Raw genomic sequence first — 14,763 nt, 5'->3', positions numbered from 1 at the left:
TAAATATGTCAAGAAGTGTCTAAGTTTGAACAGTTATTATGATGCAACCAATCAAATAATGAATAATAGAGTTAACAACAACAACAATATGTTATTAATATCTTTATTGACATTGATGATAATAACAATAGTAGTAGAATGTGAATCAACAATAGTTAGTGCGACAAGACAATGTAATAATTGCAAAAAGATAAATGAACAATGTTATTATGGTCTAGACATTTGTGAACCTGGAAGTATATGTCAGAGTAGTAATAACATAGATGGAATATGTGTCAAACTACCATCACTCGACCAACCCTGCAACTCCACCCTCATGTGCAGCGACAACTATTGGTGTGACTCAAACACAAGAATATGTATTGCACAACGATACCTTGGTATGTTATGTTCATTCAACATCATGATGAGCCACAGTGGCTCATGACCTACCTCATCTAACATTGTATTCATGGTACCTTTAGGCTTGGGCGAGACTTGTGGCAACAACTCATTATATTGTAATGAAGGTCTTGTTTGTGAACAATCGATATGTGTCAATGTGAACTACCCGGGATGTATAGATAGGACTAGATGTCCATGGAATGAGACATGTATAAGTAATAAGTGTACATCTCCAATACCCGATGGTGAAGCATGTACAGTACAAAGTGAATGTTCAATCAACAGTGGATGTGTTGCCAACAAGTGTGTTCCCAACTTCTCCCTTGGTCTCAACTCCAAATGTCTCTTTTCCTTTGACTGTGACTTCTCCCAAGGTCTCATTGTAAGTGTACCATGTGTCAACTCGACTCAACATCGCGAGTCACTAACATCCCAATCAACCTCAGTGTCTTAACAAGACATGTAGGAACAAGGATGAACTGTTTAATGCACAGTGTAATGCTACTTATCAATGTCCTACTGCTATATGTATGTGTAATGCTAATGTATTGACATCGGGTAGTAGTGGCAAGTGTGGCGCTCAAGATGACTATACTGTATATCCAAGATCAATGTATGATAACTATCTAAAGTGTGTAACAGATAACAAATGTCCTGTTGCAAGTGTTGTTGAACCAGGTAGCTGTGTCTACAAGTGTGGCAACTTCCTTTCACTACCTGGATTGAATAGATGTTCAACATCGACTACATCAACGACATCAACATCATCAACTTCATCTCCAACTTCTACAACATCATCAACTACTTCATCTTCATCTCCAACAACCTCTACATCCTCTACTACTTCATCGTCGCCAACATCGACATCAACATCATCTCCATCTGTGTACCATAGTTCATCAGTCGTTTTAATCTTTGGAGTTGTGGTGTATAACTTCATAATATTACTTGTTTGATTGATCAACGAGTGATCAAAAGATCAAAAAAACGAACGAATGATTGATGATTCATTTCGCTCAAAGCATCAAATTGTAAATATACAAATAATATTATAATAATAATGAGTGATAGAAGGTTTAATAACACCTCTGGCGGCAGAGGAGGAGGCAGAGGAGGAAGAGGAGGAGGACAAGGACAAGCACCTCAACAACAAAGAGTACGAACTCAACATAGGGACAGAGGCGATAGATCAGTCGACAAGTATTCAAAAGACAAGTCAAGTAGATATTTAACAAGAGATAGTATGTATTTGAATGAGCTTATTGATTGAATGATTGAATGATTGGTTGAGTGATATCTAACAATGTCTGTTGGTTATAATAGAACATACTTTATTATCTCGTGAGGAGCAGTTCAAGAAGAAGTATGAAAAGAAGAAGGAGAAGACTGCAGCTGATGATGTTAAAGCAAAGTTTGAACAGTTGGCAGAGGACCCGCTATCAAGAGTATGTATATTAACTTGATTGACATTGATTGATATCCTTTGATTGATTGACTAATATGTGTAATAATATAGTTCGCTCTAGGTAGTGGCAATAGTAAAGTTGATGAGTTTGTTAGTAGGAGAAGTAAAGGAAAGAAGAGAGCTCAACAGAGAGAGGGAAAGAAGGATGATGATGAGAATGAGGATGTAACAGAGGAGAATGATCAAGTCATGAATGATACCAACGATGAAGTGGAGGTCAAGAAGGATGAGGTCAAGAAGGTTCAAACCAAGGCAAAGGTGCCACCACAAACAGACAATGTATCTGTTGCCCCGTCGACGTCATCAGTCACAGAGAATGATGATGATGAGACACCATCAATAACAACATCAACAACAACGACAACGACAACAACTACGACAAACTCAAAGATATCAGACAATCCTTATATGATGAACAATAACGCAACGACGACTACAAATGAAGAGGTACAGAATGGAAAGAAACCAAAGTCAATCAAGGGAAGACTGATCGAGGCAAGAAAGGAGTTTGAACAAAAGAGATTGGAGAAGGAACAAAGAAAGAAGGCTATGGAGGACAAGAAGAATGAAAACTTGATGAAGCACAAAGAGAGGAGACAGGAATCACTCAAACTGATGAAGCGCACAAAGAGGGGTCAACCAATCATGAAGAATCAACTTAACAAACTGCTGCAGAAGATTGAGTCTTCCTAATGTAGCCATTCATTCATTCATCTGACCAATTGATTGCCATCATATTAATATGTCTTTTAATTATTTTATTCATGGCTTGTCAACTCAAGTGGTCATTCATCAGTCTTTGGACATTTATGATTCTTCAACATTTATTTATAATTATAATAATATTAATAATAATGTTATCTAAAGTCCACATTATTTCCAACACATTAGTATCTGTTAGAAGATATATATCACTATCTAATCATTTATATTGTCGATCATATTCATCAACATCAAAATACAAAGACATAGACAAAGACAACCAACATAAATTACCAATATTTCATTATGGATCGGGAAACTTCCAGAATATTTATAATACTCCATCTTCATTTTATAGAGATAATAGTAAATATATTAGAGATATTGAGGAATTGACTAATAATATTATTTTATCAACATGTCCACGAAGATTTGGAAAGACTTTATTCCTCAATATGATGAGTCATTACTATGATAAAAATTATAAAGATAAATTCGAAAATATGTTTGGACGATTGGATATTGGAAGGAATCCAACCAAACTAAAGAATTCATACATGGTATTATATTTAGACTTTGCCGGTCTTAATACAATTTCTTCTGATTATTTCGAAAGTAGTTTCAACTTTAGGATAAATAATTCAATATATTGGTTCATCAGAGATAATAAGGATATTCTAAATGATCAATACCATATTAATAATGATAATTATAATAATAATTATTTAGATGCCTTGACTTATTTAATTAATTTAACAAATGATAGTGAATATCCATTATACATATTTATTGATGAGTATGATACATGTATAAATTCAGCAATTAATAATAATCCTTATACATTATTCTTTGAGAAAATGTTCCAACAATTCTTTAATAATCTTAAATCATTATTTCAAGGTACAAAGAATAGAGCATTCATCACTGGTGTAACTCCTTTATCAATATTGGATTCAGAATCTATTATTCATAATCCTACTTTCTCCAATCTTTATGGATGGACAGAATATGATATAAACAGAGCATTGGATTTAATATATCCACCTCTGGATCATTCAATCAAATCAAAACTTTATAAATATTTGTTAGAAGAGAATTCTGGATATTCTTTCCATCCTGGATATCAAAAAGATTTAATTCTCAATCCAACCAAATTAATATATGAGTTAGGAGAAATACAAAGAAATAGATCCGATTTAATTGATAAAGAGGTAAATTATATAATTGATTGATTTATTAATTAAAAATATTAATTAATTATTTAGCTGACTTTAGGAAAATTGGTACAAAGTATTCTTGATCCAAATTCACTTCCAGCTCAACCAACTTTGGATAAAATTATAGAGTATCCACTGGGACGCGAGATAGTTTACCAAGCAATAATATCAAATGATATTGATTTTGGATATGGATTGATAAGATCATTTAGTCCAACTCAGGTCCAAAATATGGGTAGTGATCGTGATGTAATGATCGCTCTAATGTATTACACCGGCGCATTGACTTATTCTAAATATGGTACACATCTTTGTATCCCAAACTTGGCTGCTAAAAAGGAGTACATATCAACTGCCAAGACGTTGTTCAGAAGCAGGAAGTACCAATTAAACTGATCGATTGATTGACTTGATGAATGCCACGATACTTGGTGCAAAGCCACCCTCCATTGACTCATTGAGTATGAGCAGTCTATTTGGAGCGATCTCACGTATTTGGAAACAGTCCAACGGTGTGACCAACATTCGGATTGAAGATGGTAGTGATGCCAGTGGTGGAGGTGGCCAATTGAAGCTCAAACTTTGTAGTTTGTTACTGGGCGACAGTATGTTTGATGAGAGCTGTTGAGAGTAGTGCGATCCAAGACACAAGTCGACCAGGCCATCAGGGAGTGATCCCTGATTAAAAGGTGTGTTGTATCTTGACCCAAATATTAGTCTTGTAACACTTGATGGTATGGCACCAGGCTCCAACGATTGATTGTAAGACTTTCCAAACTTTAGATGTTGCACAGAGTCTGGGATATCGCCAGGTTTTAGAATGCCCTGGAACCCTTGAGAGAAACGTAAATAGGTCACGGATCTTGGGATCAAACCAGGACGGGCCACAGCACATTCATAGAGACGGGTGACAGAGTCTGGTATCCAACCAGGCTTGAATGATTGCTCGTAGAATGGTGAGAACTTGAGGATTGTGACTGAGTTTGGGATGTGTACCTGCTCCAAATCCTCATCGATCTGTCCCTTGAATACTATATGTGTAACAGTGTCTGGTATCGAGTCGACGGTGAGCGAGTGCTTGACCGAGCCCAGCATCACCAATTGTTGGAGTCCACGAGGCAATGAGCCAGATGTGAAAGGATGATCATAGGCATATCCGGTGCGTAGTGTGGTCAGAGAGTCTGGCAAGACACCGGGTGTGAATGGTTGATTGTGTACGACTCCAAATGAGATAGACTCCACACCGCTTGGTATGACACCAGGTTGAAGCTGTTGGCTGTACTCATCGCTAAGCTCCAGCTTCTTTAGAGACATTGGCAGCACGCCAAAGCCAATAGGTTGATCAAAGTCACTCTTAAACAACAGATCGGTTATAGAGCTGGGAAGCGAGCCAACCGCCAGCACCTGATTGAATCGATTGGATAATGCCAGCTTGATGAGTGAGGAAGGGAGAGTACCTGGCGCTAGAGGTTGGTTGAAGTGGAAGCCCAGTTCAAGCTCCTGGAGGCTATCGGGGAGCATGCCAGGTAGTAGTGGCTGGTTGAACGAACCACCAAAGATTATAGAGGTGACAGAAGATGGGAACACATCGATAGGAAGTGTTTGATTGAAGCCACTGCCAAAGTATATTTCTTGAATGGACTTGGGAAACAGACCGACTGGCAAGGGTTGATTGAAGTAGAGGCCAAATTTGATTGATACCAATTTGGGTGGAAGTGAACCTGGCTCCAACACTTGATTAAAGTCCATTCCAAAGGTGACCACTCTTAACTCTCTTGGCAAAGTATCTACCTCAACAAGACCATTATACGTTCCACCAAATGTCAAATGAGTTATCCAACTCGGTAGACTATCCTTTGTCAACTGTATATTGAATCCATTAGACAATGTAATATTCTTAACAGCATATGGTATAGTTCCAATGTCTATATCATCCGATGACTCTTTGATTGAATAAGTGTGAGTGATTGAATGATTGAATGAATGATAGAGATGACATACCGCACATTATATGATAGTCAAACTTCTTATAGGTGCCTGTAAAGAGGTCTTTGTCGGTCATATAGAGCATGCGTGGACTATGTTTAGCTTGTTTGGATTGTTGTACAATGTCTCGATAGGATCGTAGTTTAATACGTCTACTGAATACACTCAATAGAGATGTATCCATCTTGAAGCTTAGATATCCATGTCTATCATCATACAACTGTTTACAAACGAGTGATAATGACACTCTATCAATATTATCATCTATAAAACATACTATATTCTGTAATATAATATGTGAAAACATGTAAATATTGATATTGATTAATCACTTTTGTTTATAAGTTATATGTTATATGTTATTACAATTATTATTTTATCTTATTATTATTATCTGTTTGTTTTTTTGATTGATTGAGATTAAGATTGAATGACATGTTTGACGCGCATGTGCTGGAAGTTGGAAGTTGGGAGTTTGGGGGTTGTTGCCGCGACACACTCAGGGGGTTGTTGCCGCGACACACTCAGGGGGAATTTTGCAAGAACGAAGATGGGACTTCAGAGACTCGTCTGACTCGGTTTATTGACCTGGCTGGATCATATTGATCGCACATGTCATCATTCATCATCCAAACGATGAACAATGATTGAGTGATTGAATAATTAATTGGACATGGAACTATCCCATCGTTGGACAAAGGACCAAGGCCTCGGCCTCAGCCTCACCCTCATCCTCGAATGGAATGAATAACTGATCGATTGAGGTGACTGACTGACCACTATATTAGAGTAGACGACTGGCGATTGTATTCAGTGAGAAACGATCTTCGACTTGGCCCCAACGACGCTTGGCCTCTTCGAGGTCGGGCTGGTGATACCAATCAGGGTAAGGGTTGTCGGGATTGAATCGGTAGTTGAGTAATAGTTCACCATCATTGATTTGTTCATAGGCAATGATTACGAATGATTTGACAAATATGTTGCCATCACGAAGGAATCGATTCTCGAACATCTCCATGTTGGGAATGTACGGCTTGAGGTGCTCGGGGAAGTCCGCCGAGAAGTTGTACTTGATGCCAATGACGTTGGGTCGCTGTCCCTCTGCTGGGTGATTGATAAACTGTCCAATGGCAAAGGGATTGCGATACTTGAGCAGGCCGACGCCTCCATCTCCAGAGCTTCCCGTCTCGTTAAAGTATTGCGGGCGGTACACCGACATGTCGGTCTTTTTCAGCCAGCTGCGTCCGTCAATAACAGTGCCATCGTATCGTGCGATGGCATAGTCGTTGTCCTTGATTATGCCAGGCGTTATTGTGTTGGCCGAGTATGTGTCGCCTGGGTAGATGGCCAGCACGGTGCCCGGCACGACGGTGCCCACGACGTGCACACCATAGCCGGCCTGGTCGTGGCCGATGCCCGACCGTCCGACGCGCAACTTGAACCCGTCGGGATGGTCGAATGTGACGCCCTCCAGATTGGACTCCTTGATAATCAATGCGCGCCGCAGCTTTGCCTCCATACTATTGAGTGGCAACTTCTGAATTGGTGGCGGGTAGCTGTTCAGTCCGCCAATCTTATGTACATATTCAAACAAATCCAACATCTGTGTTCCAACGACCTCTCCAATCCTCCTCTTTTGATCAATATAAGATGTCTTCATCAAGTCCTTCATGTATTCATTCAAACTCTCTTCATCATCTTGCTCGTCCTTGTCATTTCGCTCTTGTCTCTCTTTATCAAGTTGTTCAATCTCTTCTTTTGTCTTGTTTGATAAGCTATTCATATGTTGATAATATGTATTTGTTGCCAAGAATGCTTTGAATGTATCCAATCTCTCTTGTTCATTCTGAATGTATTGCTTTGGTTGTGTCTTTGTTGATGAAGGTGGATCAACTGCACCTCTCCATCTTGTCAATCTCGACAATGATGTTGCTAACCTTGACAACATATATTATGTATATATATAAGTATAGGTATAATGTTTGAATGATTGATTGACTTGATTGAATAAAAGATGGAATGAATGACAGCCCAATTAGTCAATGTATGTTATAGACGAAGTTCGTTAATGGATTTACATTGTTGTGTTAATCGTTTGTAAATTATGAAGAGTAATTCTGTTGAATAAAATGATATTTATTTTGATTTTTGAAGTGTGGTGGTGTGAGGAATGTTGGACAAGGAATGGCAGGCGAGGTGAGGTCCTTGAAGTCTAACATTCATTCTTTTGTTTCACTCTTTACGTACCTTTGACAACGCAGCAGTAGCAGAATACAGACATGGCCGACATTCAAGTATGTGTAACGAATGAATGATCATTATCCATTAGAATGATCATCATCAGTATCAGCAGCAGCAACAGCAGAGTGATCATTATTGGATAAATGTTGTGAGCGAACTAGCATTGTTCATAGTTGTAGTAGTCGTCGTCGTAATCATACATTGTCATCATCATCATTGTCAAGAGTATCGATAATAGATATCAATCATATGGATTACAGTAGTCATCAACAATGAAGTAGTAATCAATCATTGAACATCAAGTGAGAGGAGAGACAACACATCATCATTGATATACAATCATACAGGATCCATTATTTGATGATAACTCTATGATGATGATGATGAATGACTTTGATGGATGAACAACGAGCGACAATTATGAACTACGAAGTCTTGCTGTACAACATAATATAACAATACAATCGCTCAACCACAACTCAATCAATCACCAACTCAGCAACAACAGCAATTACACATTTAGATAGATGAACCAGACACTAATACATTAATCAAACAATCAAACAATCAAACTATAAATAGGCTGAAAAGGCATTCCAACAGCAGGAGGTTGTTTTCTCCAAGACTTTCCAGTCCAAGGCTGCCAAGGGTGGTGAGGGAATCAGATTCTACAAGTCCATTGGTCTTGGCTACAGAATCCCAAAGGAGGCCATCGAGGGTACCTACATCGACAAGAAGTGCCCATTCACCTCGAACGTCTCGATCCGTGGAACCATCCTCAAGGGTGTCGTCGTCTCGACCAAGATGAGAAGAACCATCATCATGCGCAGAGACTACCTCCACTACATCAGAAAGTACAACCGTTTCGAGAAGAGACACTCCAACATTGCTGCCCACGCCTCGCCATGCTTCACCATCAAGGACGGTGACAACGTCACCATCGGTCAATGCCGCCCACTCGCCAAGACCGTCAAGTTCAACGTCATCAAGCACGACGCCGCTGGTGCCTCCAAGAAGCAATTCAAGGCTTTCTAAACGGATCGTCTATAACTGGTAGTCTCCAATACATTAAACAATACTTTCTCCACTACTATTCCTCCTCCTTGGGCGTCTGTCCATCCGTCTGGCAGTGTTGTTTGTTCCAACAAACGATCATTCATTCCGGAAGCGTGGTCGATCATTCCGCGGAATTCGCCCAACATTGATATTTTTGCGCATAAATGTTCAACTTGAACCTCCACTCATTCATTCAATCATTCAAGTTCAAACTAACTAATAACTTATAACTTATAACATATATACATACAACATAACAATGTCAAAGAATATTCTTGTTTTCGGAGGTAGCGGAGCATTGGGAGCTGAGATCGTCAACTTCTTCACGACTAAGGGATGGTCCACCGTCGCCATCGACTTCCGTGCCAACACTGTTGCCAACAAGTCCATCGTCATCACCAACTCTGGTGAGACCGAGATGGTTAGAGTAGCCACTGAGCTCAATGCCACCAGTATGTGTGCGACACACTCACGAACACTGATCAAGCAATGAATCAATCACTAACTCAATCAATCAATCATTCAGAGTTTGACAGCATTATCTGTGCTGCTGGAGGCTGGACCGGAGGTAGCATTACCTCGGAGGACTACTTCAAGAGTGTCCAGAAGATGCTCGATATGAACCTTAGCTCAGCTATTGGAACTGCCTACCTCTCTGGCAAGTTGCTCAGCCCAGGTGGTCTTGTCGTCTTTACCGGCGCCAACTCTGCCCTGGTCCCAACACCAGGAATGATCGGATACGGTGTCTCCAAGGTTGCTACTCACCAGATCGTCAAGTCACTCGCTCAAGCCGACTCTGGATTGCCAGCCAACGTATGTTACAGCACAGTGTCTCGCACTTTCTGGACATGCACTAATCATTCATTCATTCATTCAAACAAACGTAGTCATTGTCCATTGGAATCCTTCCAGTCATCCTGGACACTCCATCAAACAGAGCTGGTATGCCAGATTCAAACTTTGACAACTGGACTCCAGTTAGCGATGTTGCCTCCAAGTTGTTCGAGTGGTCCTCAGACAGCACCACCAGACCAGCCAACGGATCGCTCGTCACCATCGAGACCAAGAACAAGGCCACCACCTTCACCCTGGTCTAATCCAACTAACCAAATCAATCAATCAACTAAAGATACACCTTTAGACTTGTAAATGCTCAACGCGTTTGGCGAGGATGGCGTCGTCGCCATTATCCTGTCCTCGTCACTTGATTGCTACTACTTTATTTCTTCTTCATCGACTTGTGCATGAGTGACATCATCTTTCTAAAGTCCTCGGCGCAGTTGGGCTCACAGAATACCTTGGCGGTGATAGTGGTGGCCAGCTGCTTGCCCTCCTCCTCGGTCACCTCGCTGGCGGTTGGTGGGTTGTTTCTCTTGTCGCTGTGCATGCCTGACAGGAAGATTGGTATCTTGCCCATGAAGTTGATCTCTGGCAGCCACTGGAATGTGACGTCCTCGAATGTCATGCGGTCGGTCACCGTGTAGACAACGATGGCGGCGTCGGCGGCCTCGTACTGGAGTGCGCGTAGTCTTGAGTACTTGTCATTCTCCGATGTCTTGACAAGGGTGAAGCTGACCTTCTTTCCATCGATCACAATGCTGCCACTGACAGTCTTCTCGTACTCATTGTCTGAGATGATGTCCAGGTCGTCCACCACAGATATGAAGTACTCCATCATTGCTGACTTGTCGTTGGACTTGTCTCCTGCCAACACTATTGTAGTTGTGTCTCCATTCTTCTTCCTACGCATCTTGATACTGCTTCCACTTGATTCTGACTTGTCTGGCTTGACCTTGCCCTCCTTCTCCTTCTCCTTTTCTTTCTCCTTCTCTTTCTCCCTCTCCTCCTTCTCTCTCTCCTCTCTCTCCTTCTCCTTCTCTTTCTCCTTCTCCTTTCTATCCTTCTCAAGTGCTAGAGATGATTGATTGATTGAGTGAGTTAGTATATGGGTCAATCAATCCACCCAGGATCCATCCATCATCACATGTAGGTACATACCAATCTTCTTCTCAAAGGCCTGCATCTTGTTCTGGAGCTCAGATTGGTTCTTGGTCAGATGCTTCTCCTTGCTGTGCATCTCTTCCTCCTTCTTGCCAAGGTTCTTGAGCTTGTCTTCCAGTTGCTTCTTGGTCTGATCATTGGTCTCCTTCAACTTGAGACTGACCATCTTCTCCACCTCCTGATTGATAATGTTTGAGGCATCCTCCTTCAATCGCCTTTGTTTCTCCAAAAGTGCACGCTTCGCCATCACCGACTTGATGCTGTCCATAGTTTGAGGAGTGATTGGATTGCTAGGCATGAACAGGTTGGTCAAAGACAGCTTGCCCTTTTCCAGCTTGCTCAGTATGGACTTGGCCGACTCCTCACTGACATTACAGTTGTACATGCTCAGTTGTCTAAGTGATGAATTGCGCGACAGTGACTTGGCCAGAGACTTTGATCCGACTGGACCAATGACGTTGCTGTTGATGTGAAGCGTGATCAATGTCTTGTTGTGTTCCAGCATTGTGGCAAGTGATGTGGCGCCACGCTCCGTGATGGAGCAGTCTGAAAGATAGAGTGACTTGAGTCCACAGCCACTCTTGAGTGCGGCCAGGATCACAGCGAGTCCATCATCGCCAATTGGATTGCTGTCCAACTTGAGATGTTGTAGTGTGTTGTTGATAGACAGTGCGCCTGCAATCTCACGAGCGCCCAGCAGCGAGATGCGGTTGTCTGACAGGTCAAGTGACTCGACCAAGGCCTGCTGCCTTAGCGCGTCAGTGATGGGCTTGACCTTTTGATTGTCTATATTGCAGCGATCCAGTCGCAACAGAGGCAGACGTTTGCCTTTCTTGAGTACGTTGGCAATCACCTTGGTGTCATAATTGCCCATCTTCTTGAATAGATGACTGGATGCTTCCAGTGACAATTGTTCATCCTTGTTGTTGTTCGCTACGTCCATCTTGTATATATTTATATGTTTATTTTCAAAGAGAGAAGTATGGAAGGATGGGTATAATGTAAAGTAATATAAAGTAAAGTAAAGTAATAAGGGGAAGGGAAAAGGGTAATCAATAGACACAGTTAACAGTTAATAGGATGGGCACAGCACGATATCAAGTTGATTGATTGATTGATTGAATGGATATGGTAATCGCAAAGTAATGGATATCGCTCAATAATGATGATGATGTCCAATAATGGTAATGTAGTATTATAATGGTAATGGTATATATATATGGTAATGTATACTTAGAATGGAAGGAAGGTATGTATTTAAACACTATCTATACACTCTCTAATTCTTGTCGCTAATGTGTGTTTAAGATTGGTGTTAGTATCCATTGTTCATTCATTCATTCATGTACTGTCTCCAACTTATACAACATGTAATACATACATTGATATTGTTCCTTTGGTATTAACTTATAGAACATCTATCTTGTATTCTTATTCTAACTCTATTATCTCTAACTATTGTAGTATAGTATAACAAACACATCAATAATAAAAATAATGACAAACAAATAAGATAAGTTAACAATGAATAAGTATACGGGTTGAGTATGTATAGTGTAAGGTAGGTGTCCTGTCCTGGTCTACGATATTGGTCAACATATAATCCAAAGAAGGCAATGAATAATAACTCATACCCTTAAAAGGTTCACACTTGTATACTTATAAGTATTATTATCTCTATGTATGAATACAGATACATTACATGTTCCAAAGTGGGTGTCATTGTATGTGTGGTCTTGCAGACGACAATGAACTAACACACACGCTCCACACTCACACACAATCATCCAGTCGTCTGACGAATCACCACACCACCTCATCATCACTCATTCTACCACTACATCTACAACTACAGCCTATTACTTCTGACTTGTTTGTTTGCTTGATTCATACAACTAGATTGGCGTCAAGTGGAGAGAGAGTGAGAGTCACTCACTCATCACCATCACCATCTTGATGTGGCCAGTTTCAAGAACGAAAGAAGAAGAAGGACAAGATATAGTATCTGTAGGTAGATAGATATTCGAATCGTACTTGGGTTGCAAAGGTATGTAACCAATCGGTTGGTTGGTTGGCTAACTGACTGACTCTGATTGATATTGTCGAATGGTCGTATGATGAATCCAAAAGATCAATAATGATTCGTCGTGGTTTTAACTGTATTGTTCATGACCCAACAAGTTGGCCAATGAATGGTCTGATGGGGTATTACTTTGTGTCACATTCCCAGTGATATAAGACAGACAGACAAACAGTACAGATAATATGATGTAATGTAGTTACGACTGATTGGTGGACGACCATCCATCATCAAACCTTTGGTTGTTTGTTGTGGGATAAGCCCTGATTACGAATGACACCAAGTGTGATCTGTTTTTGGCCCCCAATCAAAAGCGTGCCCAAAGGCCCAAAACAACAAAACAACAAGCAGATGGGCTCAACCAATCGAAGAGACACAAACAACATCGGCCAGCTGGAATAGTAAGACAAAAGTCAAACCTCTAATTTAAGTCTGATCAAATCCATCTCTAAAATAGAATCATTAATTGACCCTGTTTTAATCTCAATTAATTATGTGAAGATGGTAGCCAATCAATCATCAAACTGCAATGCAACTACGTGTGCGGCACGGTGTGATTCCACGTACATCATCAAGTCGTCGTACCATCATTCAAGTGGTTGGCCCGCTACACGTGAGTTAATGAATGATCTAATTCAATTCGTTCAAATAAGTCATTGCGACTCTTCCCAGATTTCAAGCAGAATCTGGTCAGTCCAACGCGCAGATCGAGCCGAGAACAAGCAGTGGGCCTAAAGCTCGACGCCATCACACAAATGCATTCAATTGCATATGTTCATTGGTTGTTGACCCTCCTCTCTGCATCACCTGGTCCATTTGGCAAAAGGATAACTTTATGTTCCTATCCGTTTCATCGACAGTTGAGGCATTCCAGATGTCTGTCAGGCAGCCAGCCTTCGTCATCGTCACTGGCACTGACAATGACGACCTCTCGCACCCGGATGCACTACTACATCAACCGATAACCTTTGCACTTATGACCTATCAACATACATTTATTTATTATAATACTTTGCAGCATAGATAGTTCATTAATTAATTAATTATCGATCAACCAATTAATCAATTAAGTTAAACAAACAATCAATCAGATATATATAATACTTAAGTTATAATTGGTCCGAATCATTCTAATTAATTCACATTCAATCATTCATTCATTACTTTGGGTACTTGGACAACTTCCAAGGACCTTGGTTACATCAATTCAATGTAAGTGTTACAAGTTATTATCCTCATCCATCACTCGTCCTTCACTTTTACATCCAAACAAACAAACAAACAAGGCCTCACCTTAGGCCTTCACATTCGTAATTTGTATATCTCAAATAACTTGTTCCTTGTGTTCTCGATCACTAAGTTGTTGAATGTTGACATCATTGATGATTATAATGATCAAAACATTTGAATCTGTAAAATATTATATTATGATCATTGTCTTTAAGTCCCAAGGGAACCTATTTGTATCATGTGATCTTTACCAATTTAGTTTATGACAAGCTCTAATAATTGCAGATTGAACAAACACAACAAAATCGGTCAACAACGACCATCATCATTCTCACCTCCCAACCCACTCTCACGTTTTCTCAACGAAAGTGATTACCACCATGCACAATCACCTCTTTCAA

At 40.3% G+C, this 14,763-nt stretch overlaps 7 protein-coding genes across 7 annotated transcripts; 4 read left to right on the top strand and 3 right to left on the bottom strand.

Annotated features, from left to right (window-relative positions):
- Window positions 1-316: 316 nt before the first annotated feature.
- SAMD00019534_112310 (hypothetical protein) lies at window positions 317-1,279 on the top strand (the record flags this gene model as incomplete). The annotated part of the gene is made up of 4 exons (XM_012893560.1): window positions 317-380; window positions 465-766; window positions 831-980; window positions 1,115-1,279. 4 exons carry the CDS (start codon window positions 317-319, stop codon window positions 1,277-1,279), a joined length of 681 nt encoding a protein of 226 aa, XP_012749014.1.
- Window positions 1,280-1,444: 165 nt separating this feature from the next.
- On the top strand, window positions 1,445-2,542 carry SAMD00019534_112300 (hypothetical protein; the record flags this gene model as incomplete). The annotated part of the gene is made up of 3 exons (XM_012893559.1): window positions 1,445-1,625; window positions 1,708-1,829; window positions 1,901-2,542. The coding sequence occupies 3 exons, from the start codon at window positions 1,445-1,447 to the stop codon at window positions 2,540-2,542; spliced, it is 945 nt and encodes a 314-aa protein (XP_012749013.1).
- Window positions 2,543-4,158: 1,616 nt separating this feature from the next.
- SAMD00019534_112290 (hypothetical protein) lies at window positions 4,159-6,061 on the bottom strand (the record flags this gene model as incomplete). The annotated part of the gene is made up of 2 exons (XM_012893558.1): window positions 4,159-5,711; window positions 5,770-6,061. Coding segments are annotated over 2 exons (1,845 nt in total), but the record flags the coding sequence as incomplete, so codon positions are not given.
- A 477-nt stretch (window positions 6,062-6,538) lies between these two features.
- Window positions 6,539-7,702, bottom strand: SAMD00019534_112280 (hypothetical protein; the record flags this gene model as incomplete). Its single annotated transcript, XM_012893557.1, has 1 exon — window positions 6,539-7,702. One exon carries the CDS (start codon window positions 7,700-7,702, stop codon window positions 6,539-6,541), a length of 1,164 nt encoding a protein of 387 aa, XP_012749011.1.
- Window positions 7,703-8,033: 331 nt separating this feature from the next.
- SAMD00019534_112270 (hypothetical protein) lies at window positions 8,034-9,030 on the top strand (the record flags this gene model as incomplete). The annotated part of the gene is made up of 2 exons (XM_012893556.1): window positions 8,034-8,048; window positions 8,578-9,030. 2 exons carry the CDS (start codon window positions 8,034-8,036, stop codon window positions 9,028-9,030), a joined length of 468 nt encoding a protein of 155 aa, XP_012749010.1.
- Window positions 9,031-9,310: 280 nt separating this feature from the next.
- SAMD00019534_112260 (hypothetical protein) lies at window positions 9,311-10,148 on the top strand (the record flags this gene model as incomplete). Its single annotated transcript, XM_012893555.1, has 3 exons — window positions 9,311-9,503; window positions 9,578-9,864; window positions 9,939-10,148. 3 exons carry the CDS (start codon window positions 9,311-9,313, stop codon window positions 10,146-10,148), a joined length of 690 nt encoding a protein of 229 aa, XP_012749009.1.
- A 122-nt stretch (window positions 10,149-10,270) lies between these two features.
- SAMD00019534_112250 (hypothetical protein) lies at window positions 10,271-11,995 on the bottom strand (the record flags this gene model as incomplete). The annotated part of the gene is made up of 2 exons (XM_012893554.1): window positions 10,271-10,962; window positions 11,050-11,995. The coding sequence occupies 2 exons, from the start codon at window positions 11,993-11,995 to the stop codon at window positions 10,271-10,273; spliced, it is 1,638 nt and encodes a 545-aa protein (XP_012749008.1).
- Window positions 11,996-14,763: the final 2,768 nt, after the last annotated feature.

Source organism: Acytostelium subglobosum, assembly GCF_000787575.1.
Source record: "Acytostelium subglobosum LB1 DNA, scaffold: scaffold31, whole genome shotgun sequence".
Taxonomy (NCBI): Eukaryota; Evosea; class Eumycetozoa; order Acytosteliales; family Acytosteliaceae; genus Acytostelium; species Acytostelium subglobosum.
Note: the sequence above shows the minus strand (reverse complement) of the source record. Positions and strands in the feature narration are given on the sequence as shown.